The 20,907-nt window shown below is 39.9% G+C and overlaps 1 protein-coding gene across 1 annotated transcript in view; it reads right to left on the bottom strand.

Annotated features, from left to right (window-relative positions):
* Cpq (carboxypeptidase Q) overlaps nt 1–9,787 on the bottom strand; it is a 387,604-nt gene extending 377,817 nt beyond the window's left edge. The window contains exon 1 of the mRNA XM_090339115.1: nt 9,535–9,787. Coding sequence (XP_090195241.1) covers nt 9,535–9,690 — 156 coding nt within the window. The 5' untranslated portion in view covers nt 9,691–9,787. The remainder of the gene's footprint in view (nt 1–9,534) is intronic.
* Between the last annotated feature and the right edge of the window lie 11,120 nt (nt 9,788–20,907).

Here is a 20,907-nt window from a genome sequence, read left to right as displayed (position 1 = left end):
TGCATTTTACTCATAATCTCACTTGTTGAACTGAAGCTCTTTTGTATAACTTCTTAAAATAATAGTAATAGAAAATTAAAACTATCTCTTCCCACATGTTAACATACATATTTATATTTATGTACATATATATGTAAAAACAAGCGCAAGTATTTTATAATGGAATAAAAGAAATCAAAGCACTGAGATTTTCTGGGATTTGAAAAGCACACATAGCCTGGATGTTTTTCTTTGGTTACCTAATTCAGTGATCCCAGCTTGGCATTGTCTCCGCAGTTGTCAAGAGAAATTTTGTCTGAACAAGGACAGAATCAAACCAAGAAAGGAAGTGCATACAACAGTATCAGTTGAAACTGCCTCTCTATCAGAAAGGCCAAAGCTGATGCCAGTCCTCTTAAGGAGCAAACATTTCTTCCATTGACAAGTGTTTAATTGGATGTTTTGAGAATTCAATGTCATGTATGCAGTTGCAAATGTTTGAAGAGTTGTTTACATTGTAATTTGTGCCAGACAGGCTCCAATGCCAAGCCAGCACACAGTCTCCCATTATTCTGCTGTACTCGGCTTCTAAAGATGTTTCAGAGCTCTCTCACTTGTAAATGTCCACATCCAAAGACTCATACATGTTTATAAAGCAGACTCTTTCTTCCCCCTTGGTTAAATATCAGACCTTCTGCCCACCATTCAGAAATGGCTTGGGAAAAAAAAACAAGAGGTGACTACTCCACCTCTAGGAAGTTTTGGTAGTTTGTTGGTTTGAGGAACACCAGAGAAAAGGGAATATCAGGACTCTAGCTCCCTACTCAGAAACTAGGTCTTAGAGATAAATTATTCTGAGAACTCCTCTTATACACTGAACTAAGAAAATAAAGCTTAGTGGTTCAGCTACTAGACAAGTCTACGTTAACATGAGAGTTATAGAGAAGCAGAAGAAGTTCTTGATTGGCAGAATGAGTATATTATAAATAAGCATCTGAGGAGTCCATGTAAGAATTGAACCATTAAGAATCTAACTTGCAGGAAAAGGTGCAATTTTCACAAACTGTTATAATGACTTCATTTCGTCCTCCTATTGTGACACGTGCAAGAGAAAATTTTAAATGTTAAAAGTACCAAAGTAGAAATATACATTAAAGATACTGATTGTGTATTCTGTTAAAAATATAACTCAAGAAGACAATAATAAAGAAAAACATGCCTACTGTTTAAAACTGCTAAGGGGAAAACCAAGAAAACACATTTTTTCTGTTTTATTTTCAACTTAACACAAAGCTGGCTAAAAACATGAACTAAACTAGAACTAAGGAACAAAGCCAGTAAGAATAAGGACAAGACTCCAATCCAGTAAAGTCTTCATCTAACTTTTTTTTCTTTTACAACCTTTCATACATTTTCCATAAAGGCAGGGATTCTTTTCTTGCAAAATTATAAAGGTGACGTCAGCAAAACAGCAGAATAGAAGAGTGAGAAAGTTCATGCCCTTCCACAGAAAATTCTACTAGATACTAACCAGACAGAACATGGATTTTATGAAAAACTAAAATACTCCCAACCTTGAAATGAGCATGAGACATCACAGGAACCACAGAATCAAATAAACTCCACATTAAAATACAAAAGGAGAGGCGCCATTTTGACCACATCAACCTTCCCCCAAGTCATCACAGCAACACAGAGGAAGGATCTCTCCTGGCTCACAGTTCTTCTGTAAGAAAAGATAGCTGGAGGTGACCTCCAGCTTCCTTTGCATTCTGAGATGCCTGCCAGGAAGACACTCCTGCTCTCTAATGAGGAACACTGTGGGGCAGAAGCAAGGTTATAACCCCTTGGGGTCTGGTAGAAATAATGAAAGAGTTAATTCACAGAAACCAGCATGGAAATCTTGGTGGTAGCTTTGTGGTCCTGCCAGTGGTAGGATCCAGTCAGAGACATCAACCACGGCTGACTTTGCAACGCTGTGCTAATCCACACCTCCAGGAGCTCTCATAGTTTGTGTTCCTACCAAGCTAGGCTATGCCTAGCCTCAGAGTCCACACCCAAGACCCTGCACAAGCAAGGAGACATCATCGCTATAAACATAATCAGAGCCCGGAAGCTAAACCAGCCCAATCAATCCAGGGGTTCCAATCATTCAGCTGTATCTCTGATCCCACTCAAAGCCCCACTGAGCTTCTACTCAGGAGCATTTCTATGGAACATATGGATTGGAACTGCCTAGAAATCTAAACAACAGTTCATCCCAATTTCACAGCCTACTCCCAGGCCGCAGGAAAGGAGGCAGGTCCTAATTGCACATTTTTATAGCACAGTCTCTGTGTTCATTCATTCTGAGCCGTGTTTTGACCAAACCTCAAGTCCATTATGAAGCCCTGCCCAATTTCGGAACCCAAATAGGGACACTCCACAGCCAGGGAACACACATGGCATCCACACCCAGAGGTGATTTCCATGTTTAACCACTATCTCTAGTGGATTGCAGAGACCAATGTGTGGTTTCACTGGGTAGTGAAACCCAGACAGCAGTCTCTCACTCAATCTCGGAATAGAGACAGAAGAGAGAGCAACAAGCCCTGCCTTCTAGGGCTATTCCTACCTGGTCCAGCCAGAATCCTAAGCTAGGTTAAGTAGGAAAGGCCCATCCCTTCTGAAGAATGCAGTAGAAGTGGTGTCAGTCTCCTGAGACGTACAGATACATGGAAATACACAGGATTGTCGTGAGCCAAAGAATCATGGTAACATCAAAAGAAAATGCCAGGCACGGTGGCTCATGCCTGTAATCCTCGCTACTCAGGAGGCTGAGATATGAGGATCAAGATTCAAAACCAGCCTGGGCACAAAAGACCATGAGACTCTAATCTCCAATTAATCTCTAGAAAACAGGAATTGGGGATATAGCTCCAGGGTTAGGGCGGTAGCCTTGAGCTGAAGAGCTCAGGGACAACACCCAGGCCCTGAGTTCAAACCCCATGACAGACAAAATAAAAAATAAAAATTGTAAAAATGCCCAGGAAGTGTTCTTAAAGAAACAGTGGTGGCAATGTATGGTAGCCCATACCTATAACCCCAGCTATATGAGAGGTCTAGATAGGTAGAATGATTATGATCTGAAGCAAGCCCATGTGTGATTCTATCTGAAAAGCAAACTGAAAACAAGCAAAAAAGAAAGCTGGGTGCTAGTGTTTACTGCTTGCCATACTAGCTACCTGGGAAGCTGATATCAGGAAAATTCTCATTCTAGGCCAACCCATGCAATAAAAGTTCATAATTCCCCATGTAAACAGAAAAGGCTAGGCCTGGTGGTATAGACCTAACATCTCATTTTCAGCATGATTTGTAAATAGGAGGATCAATGATCCTCCTAAGGAAAAAGCATGACTCTGGCTCAAAATAATAATAATAATAATAATAATAATAATAATAATAATACAGGAAAAAAGCTAGAGGTATGGCTCAGGAACTGCAAAGCCCTGAGTTCGAAATTGTAGTCCTGAAAAATAATATAAAAGAGGAGTCATGTTCCCTCAAATGGGAAAGCGCCTGCCTAGTTAATACAAATAAGGACCTGAGATCCCCAGAACCAAAAATTAAATTAAAAAGAATAAAAGTTTTAAGAGCACCAAAAGGCAAGAAGCATCACCAAAAAAAAGTCTCAATATAGTCATCCGTAAGTACATTTCTCAGCAGAAACCCCTGGAGACCAAGAGAAATGCAATGATATATCTCAAGTATGAACAGAGAAACAGAACAAGCAATCACGGATTTTTTATTTGGCAAAACAATCTTTTAGCACTAAGAAATAAATTAAAATTTTCCCAGTAAAACCTGAAGATATCCATGGTCACTACCGAAATTGCTAAAAGGAGTTCTTTAAGTTGAATATTGAAACATTCTATATCCCTTTCACAAATTATAGTCTTTATTAAATTATTCAAATTTCCCATCTGGCTTTGTCTACTTAACTTTTGTAAAACAACAGATCTAATGTATCTTAGGAATTATTTTGCTAGTTATTCATATTTCCATTTGTTTATTTTTTTCTTTTTAAATTTCATTTTATTGTTGGGGTGACGTTTTCATCTATTTTGAAGCATACATTTTTAAATGTTTTACTCATAAAGAATCACAACTACCCCTGACTCACAGCTTGAGTATTTTATCAATAAAAAATAGTGCTGGATCCTGTTTAGTAATAGCCTATGCTTTGAAGTACAGTTGACTGCTTTAATACTGCTCTAGTCTCTGATGATAAAAGAGCTTTTGGTTTCCTTACCCTGACCTACTGTGTGAGTAGATTTACATTTATGACTACTTGTAGTGGGTCCTACAGTCACGTTACTGACTACTGTGGCACTCAAATATAAAAGTTTGTTGTTACTGTTATTCTGTGTGTGTGTGTGTGTGTGTGTGTGTGTGTCCCAGCATGCACACGCGCGCAAGCATGCCAGTCAGAGGGCTTAAACTCAGGGCTTCTCATTCTCCCTTGGGTTTCTTGCTCATGACTGCCATTCTGCCACTTCACCACTCTACCACTAAAGCCAAGTTTCAGTCTGGCATTTTTTGGCTATGGAGATGGCATCTCACAGATTTTTCTGCACAGGCTGGCTTCCATCTTTGATTGTCACACCTCTAAACCATCTCTTGTTGGTCTCTCTCTGACAAAAATGAATATATTTTTTTATGTAGAGTGTTATACTCATATCTGGGGATGTGACTTTTCCCATCTCCAGCACTAGAGTTGCTAGGATTATAAGTGTGCACTATCCCACCAGCCATTCCTGTCTACTCTGTTTTACTTTTTCTCAAAGGCTTATAGTAACGCCTCTCTGTTTGAGTATCTAACCTTTTTTACTTTTATAATTTGTTTCATTTTATTAGCAAGGTAATATACTGAGAGGTTACAATTATATTCACCAGATAGTAGGTACATTACTTCTCACACATTGACACCCCTTCTCATGTTTTTGTCCCCATTTCCCTCCCCCACCCCTTCCAATCATCTTGTTTTTCCCCCGTCCCTTTCCTGTTTCAAATAAACAAATAAACGATATACAACATACCTGGTAACAAAGTCAGATACAGTAACAATATGAGATTTTTTTTTTCACTAAAACTTACACATGGACTAGAGTCACAAGAACTTACCTCAAATATGCCAGCATGGTCATTAGCTGGGTCTAATGTGTTTTGTTTGTTTCCTTCTTTTTAAGTGACATAGCCAGTTTGCTTGTCTTTTTAGGCTTGGAACCTGTTGTAATGTTTTGGAGAAGTCTGCACCATGTGACATCATAGCACAGCTACAGACAAGGATGTAACCTGGGCACTTCTATCTGGATATTCCATTGTCTCTCCCCAATCTCTTCTTTATTTCTTATTTATGACCTTCATTAACGGCATCTCCATTTGACCAGTTAAGCAATTTTAAAGCCTTAGAAGATTTTCAGACCTTCATTTCTCATATCCAGCTTATTCAGTAAATCCTGGCCTGTTTTCTAAAAATATCTCACACTTCCACTTTTCCCGTTTCATGTAAACCAGAGCAACAACATCCTCATTTTCTTCTGGCCTCCCAGCTCTTACCTCTCTTATTCTCCTAAACATTATTACTAGAATTATTTAAAAAATAAAATCCAATCTTGTTGCTGCTTTGCTTAAAAGTCAGTTTTAAAATGCTATGAAATGTTAAGTAGGCTATGAGCAAGTCAAAGTATCATGGTAATTATGGGCCTTAGCTATCTGTGCCGCCACTGTCATACAGTCACTCTGGACCTCCATCCTGTGCTTTGCCTTGCTCTTGTCGCTGTCCCAGACTGCAATACACTTTCCCTCCATCTACGCATGTAAGTCTCAAAATACAGCTCAAAATTCACTGCTCTGTGATGTCTTCCTAAGTGTTTTGTGAATGCGAGTGGTCACTATTTCCACGTCTTATACATCTCCATGTGCTGAATTTAGTTGTGGTATGTCATTCTACAACTCGGCATCAAATCTTTATCTGGGGTATATACCATGCACTCAATAAATGGGTATGAAATTAATGTGTGCTGAATAAAATAAAGAGACCAAGAAACACACCAGGCCTACTACTTTGCTATATCCAAGAAAGAAGGCCAGGAACAAAGAGAAAGGACAAATAATCTGACAATAGGAAACATATGAATGGATTGTTTGCTTTTAAAAGCTAAGTGGTTGAGGGAGGGCAGGAAGAGAAGAAAGTACATTCTAAAGCTCTAGCTTCAGGGTAGGTAATACAAATTGTTGCTTTAATTTTTTTCATAATATTGTAAGTGATGGGAAGTTCTCTTCCATCATACCAGCCTTCAGGGCAGAACGGTTCAGCCTCTTGAGCTAAATCAAACCAGCATTCTCTTTGTTTTTCAGGCAGCTACAACTGTTCTCTGCCTTCTAACCAGCTAAAGTTGGTTGACCCAAAAGAGAGAGAGAGAGAGAGAGAGAGAGAGAGAGAGAGAGAGAGAGAGAGAGAGAGAGAGAGAGAGAGAGAGAGGAAGAGGAAGAAGGAAAGAAAAAAGAAAGAAAGGAAGGAAGGAAGGAAGGAAGGAAGGAAGGAAGGAAGGAAGGAAGGAAAGAAGGAAGGAAAATATTCCACTTACTTTATAAGCTTCTCTTCTACAGTTTTGCTCTCATCAATTAATTATAAGGTCCCTAGAAGGTCATTTTGCATTCTGTCCCTGGATTACAGAGAGGTGGCCATTCTACTCTGTCTGCACAAATTGTCCTTACTTATAAAATGAGGAGGCTGGCAGCCAGTTCTTTGCCCAGGACACAGAGCTAGCTCTAAAAACAACAATGCTTGGTACTCATGGTTCAAAGCCCTTAAGTGCCACTCACTGGCGACAGCTTTCCATGTCATCAATTTTATGTTCCCTCGACTGGTAAACTGAACCCATTTAGGGTAGGATGCTTGAGCACTTAAGCTCAAAGAGTCAGAGGTACTAGAATCACAAGAGAATTCAACAATTTTCCCCCAGAATGAACAACCAACTCACTTGTTATTCAGTCTTAATCATTCTACACTTCTAAATGCATGGATCCTCAGTGCCCCAGATTTTACATATATCTGGAACACAATCTCCCACAATACACAGGCCTTCCTGGCAGGGACTGTGTTTCTGGGGAAAATCCTATGTGCTTATGTTTTGAATCTAGACACCCATTACCCAAGTACTGTTTCCATTCAAAGAGGTCATGCAGAGATTGCTCTTAAGTTTATGATAAAATTTAAATACCTTGGGCAATGTAAGTAAAAAGGTTAAGGATAATAGTGCCTAGTGTGTGGTTAGTTCCCTGTAAATATCAGCTATTACATTTCATGTCTGAATGACACATGACCCCAGCTGGTTTCTTTCGGAAAAGAGCCCGAGAAAAGTTGGTCTTTTTTTCTAACCAAGTAACACATTTGCTCTGATTCTCCCAACAGACTTGAGATAACTCAAGTAGGTAACATTAATCTCATTTTTGGATTTTGTATTTATTAAATGTACCATGCAAAAAATATTTTAATATGTATATTAAATGCCTTTTTAAGTATCTTAAAAAATCTTGCAAGGTATTTTTGGCTGCAAAATGTTGTGATATATAATCTCAAATATAAACAGATTAATAATGGCACCAATCCCTAGATAGACCAAAAATATAAATTATTATCTGACTGGGCTGCACAGGAAACAAGTTCGACTTAGGGAATTGGGCAGTGTAGAAGAAAATCTTGCTCTCCTTTTAGGTCGCAGAGCATCTTAGAATATGGACAGGAAGGCAAATAAATGGTAATAAGATCTCCATGGCACCATTTCACCTCTCAACCCTCTTAAACAGAATGTTCCAAGCTGAATATCGGTGGCTCGTGCCTGTAATCGTAGCTACTCAGGATGCTGAGATCTGAGGATTGAAATTGGAAGCCATCCAGGGCAGAAAAGTTCATGAGATTCTTATCTTCAATTAGCCAGCAAAAAAAAGCCAGAAGTGGATCTGTGGCTCAAGTGGTAGAGCACCAGACTTGAATAAAAAAGCTATCAGATAGTACCTGTGCCCTTAATCTTTAAAGACCCAATATATTCTCTCTCTCTCTCTCCCTCTCGCTCTTTTCATATCTCTCTGTGTCTCCCTCTGTCTCTGTCTCTCTGTGTCTCTGTCTCTCTCTCTCTCTCTCTCTCTCTCTCTCTCTCTCTCTCTCTCTCTCTCTCTCACACACACACACACACACACACACACACAATGCTAGTGTTCTAGAAGATTAATTGAGGAAGAGGGTCTAGCTAAATTCTCTCTTTTAAAATTAAAACCTAAAGGGATCACATGATACAAACCAAAGTCATTCAGCCTTTTGGAACCTAGACCTAAAACTTTACAACTGTTGCAGCAACTTACTACAGGAAAATGTTCTTTATGTGGTAGGTATTCCCAGATAAATGTTTCTCTTTCCTCTCTGGGCCACAATTAGCCTTCTTCCATTCCTTCCCATGCAGATCAACACATCTGCTTCAGAAACACAGACAAGATTCTTCATAATTCTGCATTCAAGAAAAATACCTTCCTCATTATCTAATAAGTCAACCACATAGACCTACCTTGAAATTCACCTTCGCTTGCAGAAGTATATTTTAGTGTCAGCCATTCTTCAAAAGTCCACAAAAGCCAGGTGTCATGGCTCAAGCCTGTAATCCTTGCTACTCAGGTGACTGAGATCTGAGGATCACGGTTCAAAGCCAGCCCAGACACTAAAGTCCCTGAGACTCTCATCTCAAATTAACCACTAGAAAACCGGAAGTGGCGTGGTAGTTCAAGGGGTAGGGCAATAGCCTTGAGCTGAAGAGCTCAAGGACAGCGCCCAGGCCCTGAGTTCAAGCTCCATGACCGCCCCCCACCCTCACCCCCCACCCCCCACCCCCGCCAAAAAAAGTCCAAAGAAGAAGAAAACAGAACACAAGCAAAAAAAAAATTTGTTTTAAGTAAATCCATACACCCAAATATACCTAAGTTAGATATACAGGAGAGGTTTCTGTTGATTATTTGACAACTGCAGAGAACAACGTTTTTCCCTCTGTGTTTCCAAGACTGAGTAGAATATCACTATGTAACGCAGTCTGGTTTCTAACCCACAAGCATCCTACTTTAGACCCAGCAGTTGCTGGAAGTATAGGCATGAACCACCATACCTTGGAGGAGAAATCACTTTAAATATTCACCATCTTATTAACTACATTGTCTAAAAGTACAACACGTTGACTCTTGGGAAAACCATCATAAAGTAAGAGTTGTACACTGTCCTAAAGCACCCCTTCATGTTAATCCACACACATCTTCTTTCATTCAGGTGTTTCAGTCGAGTGAGGAGGAGAAGGAGAGGCCTGCCGGGGTAGAGGCTCAGGTGTAGGCCTCAGGTGAAGGCCTCCTGCCCCTCATCCATCCTCAGGCCTCACACACCTCTCTGGTTTCCAGGGCCTCGGGTAACCAGGATGTGGGAGGCCCAGGGCCTCTCTCAGGGATCATGGCCAGTGGGCCTGGCGCCCATGCACTCACCTCATCCGGAAGAGACTCCAGCGCTGGCTGGCAGCCTGACCGTGGTGAGGACCATGCTCTGGGGAGGCCTTGGTCCCTCTTGTCCTTGTCCATGCTCGCGACTCTGGCTGTGCCCTGGCCTCCCAGGAGGGGGAGGCAGGCCGGAAAGGGGCCCATGGAGCCGAGGTGGGAGTGGGCGTGCCGCAGGGGCTGAACCCCCTCTAGGACTCCGGATTCCTGCCACTGTTAGAAAGTTGTCGCCCCTCCCCGGTCCGGACCCGTAACCCTGGCAATCTGAACCCGGAACCCGCAGCCTAGGCCCCACCCAGGGGGTTCCTGGGAAGCTGCGGGCCTGCCAGGCCTGCTGTGGGGCCCAGCCCTGCAGGTGTCCCTCGCTGGTGGGGAGGACAAGAAGGGGAAGAGGTGCTGGTTGGTCTCTGTCTGAGCCTGGCTAATGGCAAACCTTCCTCCAGGGCAGGTCCCTGAAACTCCATGCTTTGTGAACTGCCAAGCACCTCCCAGGAGGAAGCCATTACTTTTGAAACCGTTATTGCCACCTCCTTCCCCAAACCCCACCTTTTGTAGGATGGATAGAGAGAGAGGCAGGTGATGGTGAGGGCAGGAGACCACCTACACTGAGAGGTCAGAAAGGGTTTACCTCCTTTAGGAAGTGATCGTGGACCCTGCCCAGGGAGAAAGGAGAACTATCTGCCCATCCTCTGGTGTATAGCTCATCTCCACGAGTCCCACTGAATTCGGTTCTCACCAAGTATCTGCTCACATATTTTCAAACTTTCCTTGTTTTGATAAGCCCCAATTCCTTTATTAAACGTTTATCAAATTCAGTGAGTTTTGTAAACACTGAGCATGCCCCTTCTCTTAACCAAAGACATGTCACACGCACAGCATATAATGTCCATTCATAATATTCTGTTAATCACCCTTCTAAAGTCTAAGTGATCCTTCTGTTAACCCTGTTGCTCACCACACAGTGGCAACCATATGAAGTATTCAAGGGTCCTTCGGAGCCTAGTGCACTTTCCAGCATCGTCCCTCCTGCACTACCTCCAGCAGGGTTGAATTACTTTTTCTCAAACTATCTAAAGAAAAAGTCTTATTATTTCCAGACTCGTTCTGTGGTTGTTTTTGAGACATGTAATTCAAAACCTACTAACAAAACTGAAAAAGAAATATACCAAAAAAAGAAAAATGTTGCAACCCTTTGTTTAAACAAACACACGTTTTACAATAAGAAATGACTTTTCTATTTTTAAAAATTTCTAAATGCATACTGTTAATCTCTATGCTTATCAGGGACTCATTTAAAAAAAATTAAGATTACGAATGTAGCCTAGTGGTAAAATGCTTGCCTAGCATACATAAAGCCCTGGGTTCGATTCCTCAGTACCACATAAACAGAAAAGGCTGGAAGTGGTGTTTGGCTCAAGTTGTAGAGTGCTGGCCTTAAGCAAAAGAACAGGTACAGTGCCCAGGCCCTGAGTTCAAGTTCCAGGACTGGCAATATAATAAATAAATAAATACATTTCAAGCCAAGATTCATCAGAAGGCTAAGATCTGCAGGATAGCTGTTCAAACCAAATCAACCAGGGCAGAAAATGTTATAAGACTTCATCTCCAATTTATCAACAAAAAGCCTGTTGGGAGGAATGGCTTAAGTAGGAAAATGCTAGCTGTGAGCAAACAAGCGAAGCAAGAATACAAACCCTTACGCCAGCAATAAATAAATACAAATCCTAAGACAGTGTCATTGACTTTCTGTGTTTAAAGTATCAGATTCTTTTTAACTTCTGTTTTTTGTTTCTTTTAACTTAAAAAAATCTTTTTGTTTATATTTTTATTGAAAAGGTGATGAGCAGGAGGTTTACAATTACACAGTTAAGGGAATGAGTACATTTGTTTTGTTGATCATTGCCCCATCCCTCGTTTTCTCCCACTTACCCCTCCCTATTCCCTTTCCTCAAGTTGTAAGGTTCATATCCAACATAGAGTCAAGTATTTCTTTGCTTTTGTTTCTGTTTTGCCTGATTTTGGTTAATTTGCTTATTATGGTTTAGGTTGGGATTTGGCAATACTGGGGTTTGAATTTAGGACCGGTGCTTTGTGGGTTAGGCATTCTGCCACTGAGCCTCATTTCTAGGCCTTTTTTCCACTGGTTATTTTTAAAATAAGGTCTTGCTTTCTGTAAAGGTGCATACCTGGACTGTGATCTGCCTATTACAGGCTTCTTTTCATAGATGGGATAACAGGCACATACAACCACACCCAGCTTCTTCCATTGAGATGGAAGGTCTACTTGACTCTTCCTTCTGCTCAAACCACAATCCCCCTGTTCTCAGCTTCCTATGGATCTAGAATTACAGGTATCAGCCATCAATAAGTAACTAAATTCTGAGCCTTTTTTCATTTATTTTTTCATTTATTAGTTCAGCATTGATCAAAGTTCTTTTCAAGATTCAACTTCTAATGTAACAATAGTAGCAGTAATTTAAGAGTAATTTGGTGATATTTGCTAAAACTTTACACTGATTAACTTTTGATGGTTAACAGCCCTATAAGCCAGGTGTTACTATTATTGTCATTATTCCCATTTAACAGATGAGGAGATTGAAGCTTAAAGAGGTCAACTAGCAGGGGACAAAACATTCGCCATCGAACTGGCCTGATTCTGGAGTCCATTTAATCAAGAATCACACTGAGCCCTTTGACATAAAGTCTACATATTTTTAAGTTGCAATTATTGACTGCTTCCCTGTACCTCTACTATAACATTTCCCCCATTACATTTCATTCATGAAAACCTATGGAGATCACAGACTATGACATTTGTGTATCCTCACAGCTTTGAATACTTCTCTCTCTAGCCAGAAAATACCCTTTACATCCTGGGCTTGGTCCTTACTACTCACAGGCAGTGGAGTTCATTCAGCCTGTCACTACTGCCTTGTGCCTATTTATGCTAGAATTATTTGTTCACAGCGCCATCTTCTACTAGATGTAACAAGTGTTACATTCAGGGTTATATTACCAAAGATTTGCTTAATTTATTTTGATTTGTTTAATTGAAAAAAGGTGTTTTGATTTGTTTAATTGAACAAACATTCCATAGCACTTAGGATGTGCCAGGTACTGCTCTAAGGGCTTTAGGACCACATAAACAGCACTGTAAGTATTTGTGATAGACAATGGGAATGGTCTTTTTTACACTGAAAGTTAGGTCATGTCATTATTCAGAACTCTCCCATGGCTTTCCATTTTACCAAAAGTGAGAGCCAAAGTATACACCTTGTCCAGCAACATGTGTAGTTGGGTTCTCTCTTACCACCCTTCCCCATGCCTACTCTGCTGATGCCATACTGATCCTTTACTTCTTCCTCCTTTCCCCCTCTTTATCCTCTCATTGCTCTGGCTCTTTCTTTATCTCAGGCCATCTACTTCATTAACCTTCCTTGCTCAATTCATTGTAATTTTTGTTTTTGGCTCACCAACCATATTTGCTGCCTGCCCAGAGTTCCTACTTAACACTGTAAGCAGCCCCTTTGCCTTATCCTAGAAAGTCAAGGGCTTATTCTCTGCACTACTGTTTTTTTTTCCCACTGTCCCCATAATTTTCCTACATAGTATGTGATAATACTTAGATAGAGTGTTGATCACAGTCTGCAAGTTCCCCAAGCATAGAGATTGTTGAGCTCTTACCATTTTATGTACTGCATTCTCAGTGCCTAGGACAGTGTCTGACACATGAAGTAGGCATCAGTGCATAACTGTAGGTCCAAATAATAATTGAGACTGATCACAATATCATAAGAGTTAGCAAAAGAAACAACTGGAAACACAAAAATAACAGAATCAGTGAATGGATTGTACTTCCAGAATCCTAGCATCCACCTGTCCTATAACATGAGCAGCACTAGGGTTAGGGTAGACATTAATTTGAAATTAAGCTTTAGGTGCATTTAAGAAACCCAAGATGGTAATATATGCCATGTAACTCAAAGCCAGTGTATGAGTTGTGCTAAACTCCATTATAGCATTTCCTCTGATTATAGTGAATGGCAGACAAATTATACTATTGAAAACCAAATAAATATAGAATATTCCAGGTGGCAGACCTATTTTTCCAACACCAGAATTTCAAAAGAATTGCTTGATGTTTATTTTGAATACACTATTCTATAATTATTAGATTAATAATTTAGTTTTCCCAGAATTACAGGACCAAATCCAGTCATTTATTTTTCTTGATCTCATCTGTCATAGAGAATTAAAATACCATTAAAAATATAGTGATAATTTGGAGTCCCCTAAAATTTTGGTTAAAGCTCTTAAATCTTTATGGAGTTCAGATATTAATTTCAGATTTACATACCCATATAAGTTAAAAATAAAATGCCAGATGAAGGAGTTAGATGATATATAATAACTATGTGGAAAACACAAGAACGAAATGCACCAAAAATGGTACCAGTATTGTATTTGTGTAAATGAATAAATGTACTTATTTCTACTTTCACCATTATGGAAATTTCAATTTTATACAAACAACTTTCATTAGTTTTACATTCTTAAACAGACCAGTACTGAAACAGATTTGTCCAGCATCACACAGTTCTTTGAACCATAGGCTTCTTAAGACTGACATTGCTGAAGGACTCCAGCTTTCTTCTATCCTCTGCTCACATTTCCTCAAGTAGCCCTTCCTAATAGAATTTTGAGAGAATTAAATTCTAATACTTTAAGAAATATATTTCAGAGCAGGGTTGACTTATCTCCTGTGCATTTAGCGTACTAGAACTATGCATTTCTGTCTTCCTTGGAATAGTGGATGATGATGATAGTTATATCATTTTCTGTCATACTTCATTCTCTTTTGGAAACTCATTGAGAAATGCTGCTAGAGTATAGATTTATGGTTGAAGCTGGACTCCAGCACTCTATGTTGTTTACGTTCCTCTCAAAGCACATGACTTGAAAGCATAGAATTCTACTGTGTGTGGGGGGGGGTGGTTGTGGGTGTATGGATGTGTGTCACATTTTTTGATTCATTCATCTACTGAGGGGAATCTGGGTTGATTCCATATCTTAACTATGGAAAGTAATGCTGTCATGAACCTGGTTGTGCTGGTAGCTTTAGTGTGGCCTTGTTTGTGCTCATTTGGGCAAGTGGCCAGGAATGGAACTGCTGGGTCATAGGGAAGCAAACCTACAAGCTGCTTTCCAGAGTAGTTGAACAAGTTTACATTCCTACCAACAGTATAGTAGCATGTCCTTTTGGCCACATCCCCACCAGCATTTGTTACGATTGTTTTCTTGATAATGGGTATTCTAACTGGAGTGAGGTAGGACTTCAAGGTTGATTCACATTTCCATTACAGCCAGAAATGATGAACATTTTTTCATATGTCTATTGGCCATTCTGGTTTCTTCTTCAGAGAAGTCTCTTTTAGCCCACTTATTAATGGGGTTGTTGTTTCTTTGTTCTTGGGAGTTGTTTTGGTTTTTTGTTTCAGCTCTAATACACTGGGATTCTATGCTTCCATCAGAGAGCATGGCATTGCCCCATTTGTAAGGAAATGGAAAGACTTGGAAAAATTATATTAAGCAAAGTAAACCAGGCACAAAGAAACAGACTCCATGGTTTCCCTCATTCATAATAACTAGAATATTTCTAGGATATCCTTAGCAGAGGATCACAGTGGCTCATTAGCTATGTGGATATGACCATATAAAGTGGTGCTTATTAAATTGAACTACAAGAAATGGAAACAAGAGGCTTTTTTTTAAATTGTACTGTTTGCAGTTATTTTTTTCTTTCTTTTTCTCCCCTTTGTTTCATTTCCTATTGTCACTGTTTTCAATTTCTGTATCATTTGTCTTCTATGTAAATTTATCTGATTTGAGGAAACGAAGGGGAGTTACAGGAAGGGTGAATTGTGTGACTCATGAGATACTATGTTGGAAATGAGCTTTACAACATTGGGAGGAAAGGGAGGGGGGAATGAGAGAAAATGAGGGATGGAGTAACACTGTTCAAAAAGAAATATACGGGCCAGGAGTTTGGCCTAGTGGTTAAAGTGCTTGCCTAGCATGCACGAAGACCCGGGTTCAATTCCTTGGTACCACATACATACAAAAAAGCCAGAAATGGTGTTGAGGCTCAAGTGGTAGAGCTCTAGCCTTGAGAAAGTCCAAGGACAGCGCTCAGGCCCTGAGCTCAAGCCCAGGACTGGCAAAAAAAAAGAAAGAAAGAAAAAAAAAAGAAATATACTCATTATCCTAGGTAACTGTAACCCCTCTATACATCACCTTTATAATAAATATATATTATATATGCATGTATACACACACACACACACACACACACGCACACATGTGTATTATGATCTGGAAGCTGCATGCACTACTTCTGGCCAAAACATACTGTGATAGCCAAATCTAGTTAATGATAAACATAATAGAAAAGTTGTTTCTGGTTTTTCAGCCTACAAGTACAGTAGAAATAAATAAATATAGTTATCAGTGTGTCATTATGACTATTAGTCACTAGACAGTGAGTTTCATGACACCAGGAACTCTGCCACATTCATTTAACACAAATAAGTTTAGCACATTCTGTATCCATCACATAGAAGACACTAAATAATTTTGATTGAATTCAACTTCTATCATATTAAACAAGTCATATGTGGTAAAAACATGACTAACTCAAAAGAGAAGCAGAATTGAGCACATCACAATTAGAAAGTACTAAGGCATCTGAATCTGAAGATCCTGCCCATGCCTAAAGCTCCTTTACAAGTGCCTATTCAAGTTAATTCCTCTTTTCTTTTAGGCTTACTTGAGTTAGAATTTCTGTATTGGTTTCCACAGAGTCTCGATTTACAAAGTGCCTGGGTTGGATTGGTTACCCTAATAACTCCTTCATCTCTCATGGCTGAAACAGCTGAGGCCCCACAAATAGCTCCTGCAACAGTTATGTCCCAGTGGTTCAGAAAATTGCTCCAGGTTTCTTACCATGCTAAACCTTCTTGCTTATTTCCTTATCTTGATTTCTACCCATGTGGCCTGGTATCTGGATCTCTTTTGATCAACACTTAATGGTACACTGAGACTGGCGGCCCCAGTGATGGTTCTGGTCCTTGAATGAGATAAAGAGGATCTAAGGCTGTGGAGAGCATTTATATAGATGGGCCTTTTCAAAGGACAGACAGAATAGAATCTGCCAGACCTCTATATGAAGGTGGCCAGGCCCGGAGTTTGGCCCAGTGGTAGAGTGCTTGCCTAGCATGCACGGAGACCTGGGTTTGATTCCTCAGTACCACATACATAGAAAAAACTGGAAGTGATGCTGTGGCTTAAGTGGTAGAGCTCTGGCCTTGAGAAAGCCTAAAGACAGTGCTCAGGCTGTGAGTTCAAGCCCCAGGATTGGAAAAAAAAAAGATAATGAAGGTGGCCAGCCTGAGGGCAGAGCTGAAAGCCAGAGCTGAATGAGGGGGCTATTCCTTTCCCATAAGGAATATCTCCATGTGGGAAATGGAATCTTGGGCAGAATGAAGGAAACATCCCCACAACAAGAGGCAGCTCAGTACGAGGTCTATAGTTAAGGAAGGTTAGGGAGGCATTCATGTTTGAGGAAAAGAATGGGGTAAAGAGCTGGCATGGAATGCTGGCTGATAAAGATATACATGTAGTATCCACTTCTTGGTGTAACGCTATGGAGGGTTAAGTGGAGTGAACAGGATATCCTCATAGTAGGTGTCCCATGGTAGGTGGGGTATTGGAGCTGTAGAAATGTAAGGAGGGAAGAAGGAAGGTTAATTTATAGGCAGGAGGATTGATTAAAGAAGTGAATATATTATGTCCAATGAGAGCTAGTTAATTTATTTTTCAAGGAGTTACAAAAACGATAAGAGGTAAATTAGAAGAAATCGTGTGATGTTGGATTATACTTGAAGATTTGATGTAAACACATAATTTCCAGGAACAGACAGATGATGATACATAAATAGATGATTGATAGATGATAAATATATTTAAATGTAAGATTATACTCACAGAGGCATATACATCATCCCTAGCTTATGCACTGGGAAAGTCTAGGAGAAGAACACCATAATAGCAATGAGTAAACTGGATGGGTAATTTCTCAACACTAAACTCCACTCCAAAACAGCAAGGGTCTTTAGGTAAATATCCAGTTCCAGAAATGGGTTAGGAAAAACATATCACGAACCAGAAGCTTCTTTTGTACCAGAAAGTAGAATATGCTGAAGGATTTAGAGATATGTCACATCAAAAAGACACAGAAGCTAGCTTGAAAGGACTGCTACTGGACAAATATGGGACAGTAAGCATGAAAATTAATACTGATAGTAACAAATTATGACCTGTTAAATGAAATAGGAATCCGTAAGTTCCTACCAAGAAAGATAAAGAGCAAATCGAAAATATGATAAGAAACAGATTATTGATATTGACTCAAAGTATTCCTTCATGAGGTATGTATTTGCTAATGATAGCAGGCAATATGCTTAGCAAATGCCACCTTACTCAGAGAGAAATGTCAACACCATCAAAAGAGTAAAGTTACAATTCTAAATCTTATGGAACGCAGAGAGATGTGATGACATGTATTACAGCATTGGCATTGAATTTTTGAACTGAGAGACACAGACTGAATCCAGTCAAAACGTATCTAAATTGAAACAATCTATATAAATAACTAGACTTTAATCTCAATGAGTGTCAAGGTCATAAAAATCAAGGACAGTCTGGGGAAGGTTCCAAATTGAAGGAGACTGCAAAGATATGGCAACAACATTCAACACAGCATTCTAGGCTGGACCTGTGTCTTAAAGCAAATGATTGGAACAATCGGAAAAAGTGAGGGTCAGAGGGTAGTGGTACAAGTATCCTAATTTTCTGATTTGTGGTTTATATTCTGGTTATGCAAGAGTACATCATTTCACTAAAAAAATATACTTAAATATCTGGAAATGGGAGGGTGTCAAATTAGAAACTTTCATTCACAAACTTCAGAAAGACAAACAATGGTTTACTCAGCCACTCTCTCACAAATATGGGATTATTTCCAAATTTTAAGAAAGAAAGAAGAAAGAAAGAAAGAAAGAAAGAAAGAAAGAAAGAAAGAAAGAAAGTAAGCCAAGTCAAGGGACGTATCCTTAACACACTTGTATCATATAAAAAAAGGAATAGATTTAAAAAAAAAAAGACTTGTAGGACATAACAAGAAGATGCAAATGTGAGCCTGGGTGAGATCCATGTCTACAGATTTAGACATAATAATTGAAAATACATCTGTGGTTTACTATCAGGTGAAATGAAATGAAAAAGTAGAACTTCTTGGCCAAAATTAAACAAAAATAACAAATACAAATGATATGTTGGAAGGGTAATCTTATTTCTGATGGTCTCATTTTCTTGTCTGTACTAGTAAAAGTATCTTTTTCTCAAAGCAAATTTTAAGTAATGGACTTGAAGAAAAAGGATCTATGTTCCAACCTTCAATAATGCAAGCATTTTTATCCACTGGGATGTGTTGGGGTTCCTGAAGATTTCTGATTAAAGCCTTTGAAGTGTCTGCTTGTCTCTGACATAGCTTACAGACTCATCTGTGTATGTCTAAGAGGTGCCCAAGATTTGTATGGCAGATTCAGTTACCTTAGTATGAAGTACATATGTATCACTGGTAGAATGAGGACTAACTAGTCCTCTCTGCCTTAGAAAACCATTGAGAAGATTAAATAAATTACAATGTTGATAAAGGTCAATAACGGACTGAGTAAATTATTAACAGGTAGTGGTAATGTCATACCCCTTTTATAAATGAGAGATTTATCATCTGTTTTACTTTCTTCCTCAAGAGATGAAGGAAATAATACAACCTCTCAGTTCTGGTTAAAACTTGCTATTCTTCTGATTAAGAGACACCGAGCACATAAAAGGAATGTGAAATTGTAACCCCTTTGTACAACCACTTGAAGTTTAGAAAATAAAACAAGCAAATAAAACTTGCTATTCTTTTTAGTCCATATGTATCCCTATTGTAAGGGCTTCCCAGTTAATTAACATTTAATCATAATAACATTATGGTCCTCCCCATTTTATAGAGGAAGGAAGCAGCAACCGAGAGGTTAATTAATTTATGTAGAGTCACACATCCAGTATGAGCTACATTTCCAACACCAACTTATATAAGCCAAACATGCAAATGCTAATGTATGTACTAGTTGCTTCTAACCCCCACCCCCTCGTTAGTTAATGTTTCACGTTCCAAAAGCATTTTCCCCTAGAAACAGCCTTGCAAATTAGGTGTGGTTCCTTAGGCTAACCTATTTAAACAAATCAGGCATGCCTGGTAGAGAATAACTGTGACTTCAAGATAAGTGTCCCCTCTAGGCCAATGTTAGTGAGTAGATTTCATCTTCCAACCCAGTTCTGATCAATTAATTGAGTTGAGAGAAAATACTGTCTAGAGAATTCTGAGGTTGGCTTTAGTGGGGGCACATGAGAGGATCAAGGAATAATGAAGAGAGATTCCTGAAAACCATGTGTTTGCCATGTCTGCCCAGATGTTTTTAAGGTCAGATACCCAATAGAAATAAGACGAGCTTTTCAAGTATCCATCTTGAGTCCTGAGATGTCTAGGAGTGAGCAAGGAGACAGGGCAGGGATTCCGAAAGCAGAGAGCTCAGGCTGGATGGAACAGATTGCTGGGGCAGCTCTGATAGGGTGACAACAGCTGTTCCAAAGTATGGCTAGTTTAGAAGGCAAGTGTTCCTCTATGTACAGACATTTTATCCAAATGATCCAATCAGCAGCAATGTCTTTGTAGATTTTCTGTGGCTATAACTGAAGAGCACAGACTAGATAATTGAAAAAGAACAGGGGTTTGTGTGGAGGGGAGCAGGGAGTGTTAAGGGGAGCAGGGACTGGCGCCATCCAGAATGCCTAAGAGTTCCCCCACCCCATTGTGGAAGGTCGACAATGGTACAGCCCAGCCACCTTGACCTCCCCAATCCCCCCATGAGGAGGGATATGTGGTACAGCCCAGCCACCTTTGCCCTTCTAGGGAGGGGCAACCTTGACCTTCTCCCCACCCCCATGAGGAGGGATATCTGCTTGAGTGGGAGGGGGCCTGCTTTGTGTGGAGACCTTTCCAATTTGCGTGCCAATTCCGACTAAGGTGATAGGTAAATTTGAACACTGGACTGTGACCCTATTGGCTACCTGCGTGTGGCCGGAGCTGGTAATGGTCCCTTTGTGTATGTGACTATCCCATTGGCCACCTGTGTGGCCAGGTTCGACTGCATGGGTTTTACCCTTAAAAACCCTGCGTGAGAGCTGCTCAGGGTC

This window comes from Megascapheus bottae, chromosome 9 (assembly GCF_031878675.1).
Source record: "Megascapheus bottae isolate mThoBot1 chromosome 9, mThoBot2.hap1, whole genome shotgun sequence".
Taxonomy (NCBI): domain Eukaryota; kingdom Metazoa; phylum Chordata; class Mammalia; order Rodentia; family Geomyidae; genus Megascapheus; species Megascapheus bottae.
Note: the sequence above shows the minus strand (reverse complement) of the source record. Positions and strands in the feature narration are given on the sequence as shown.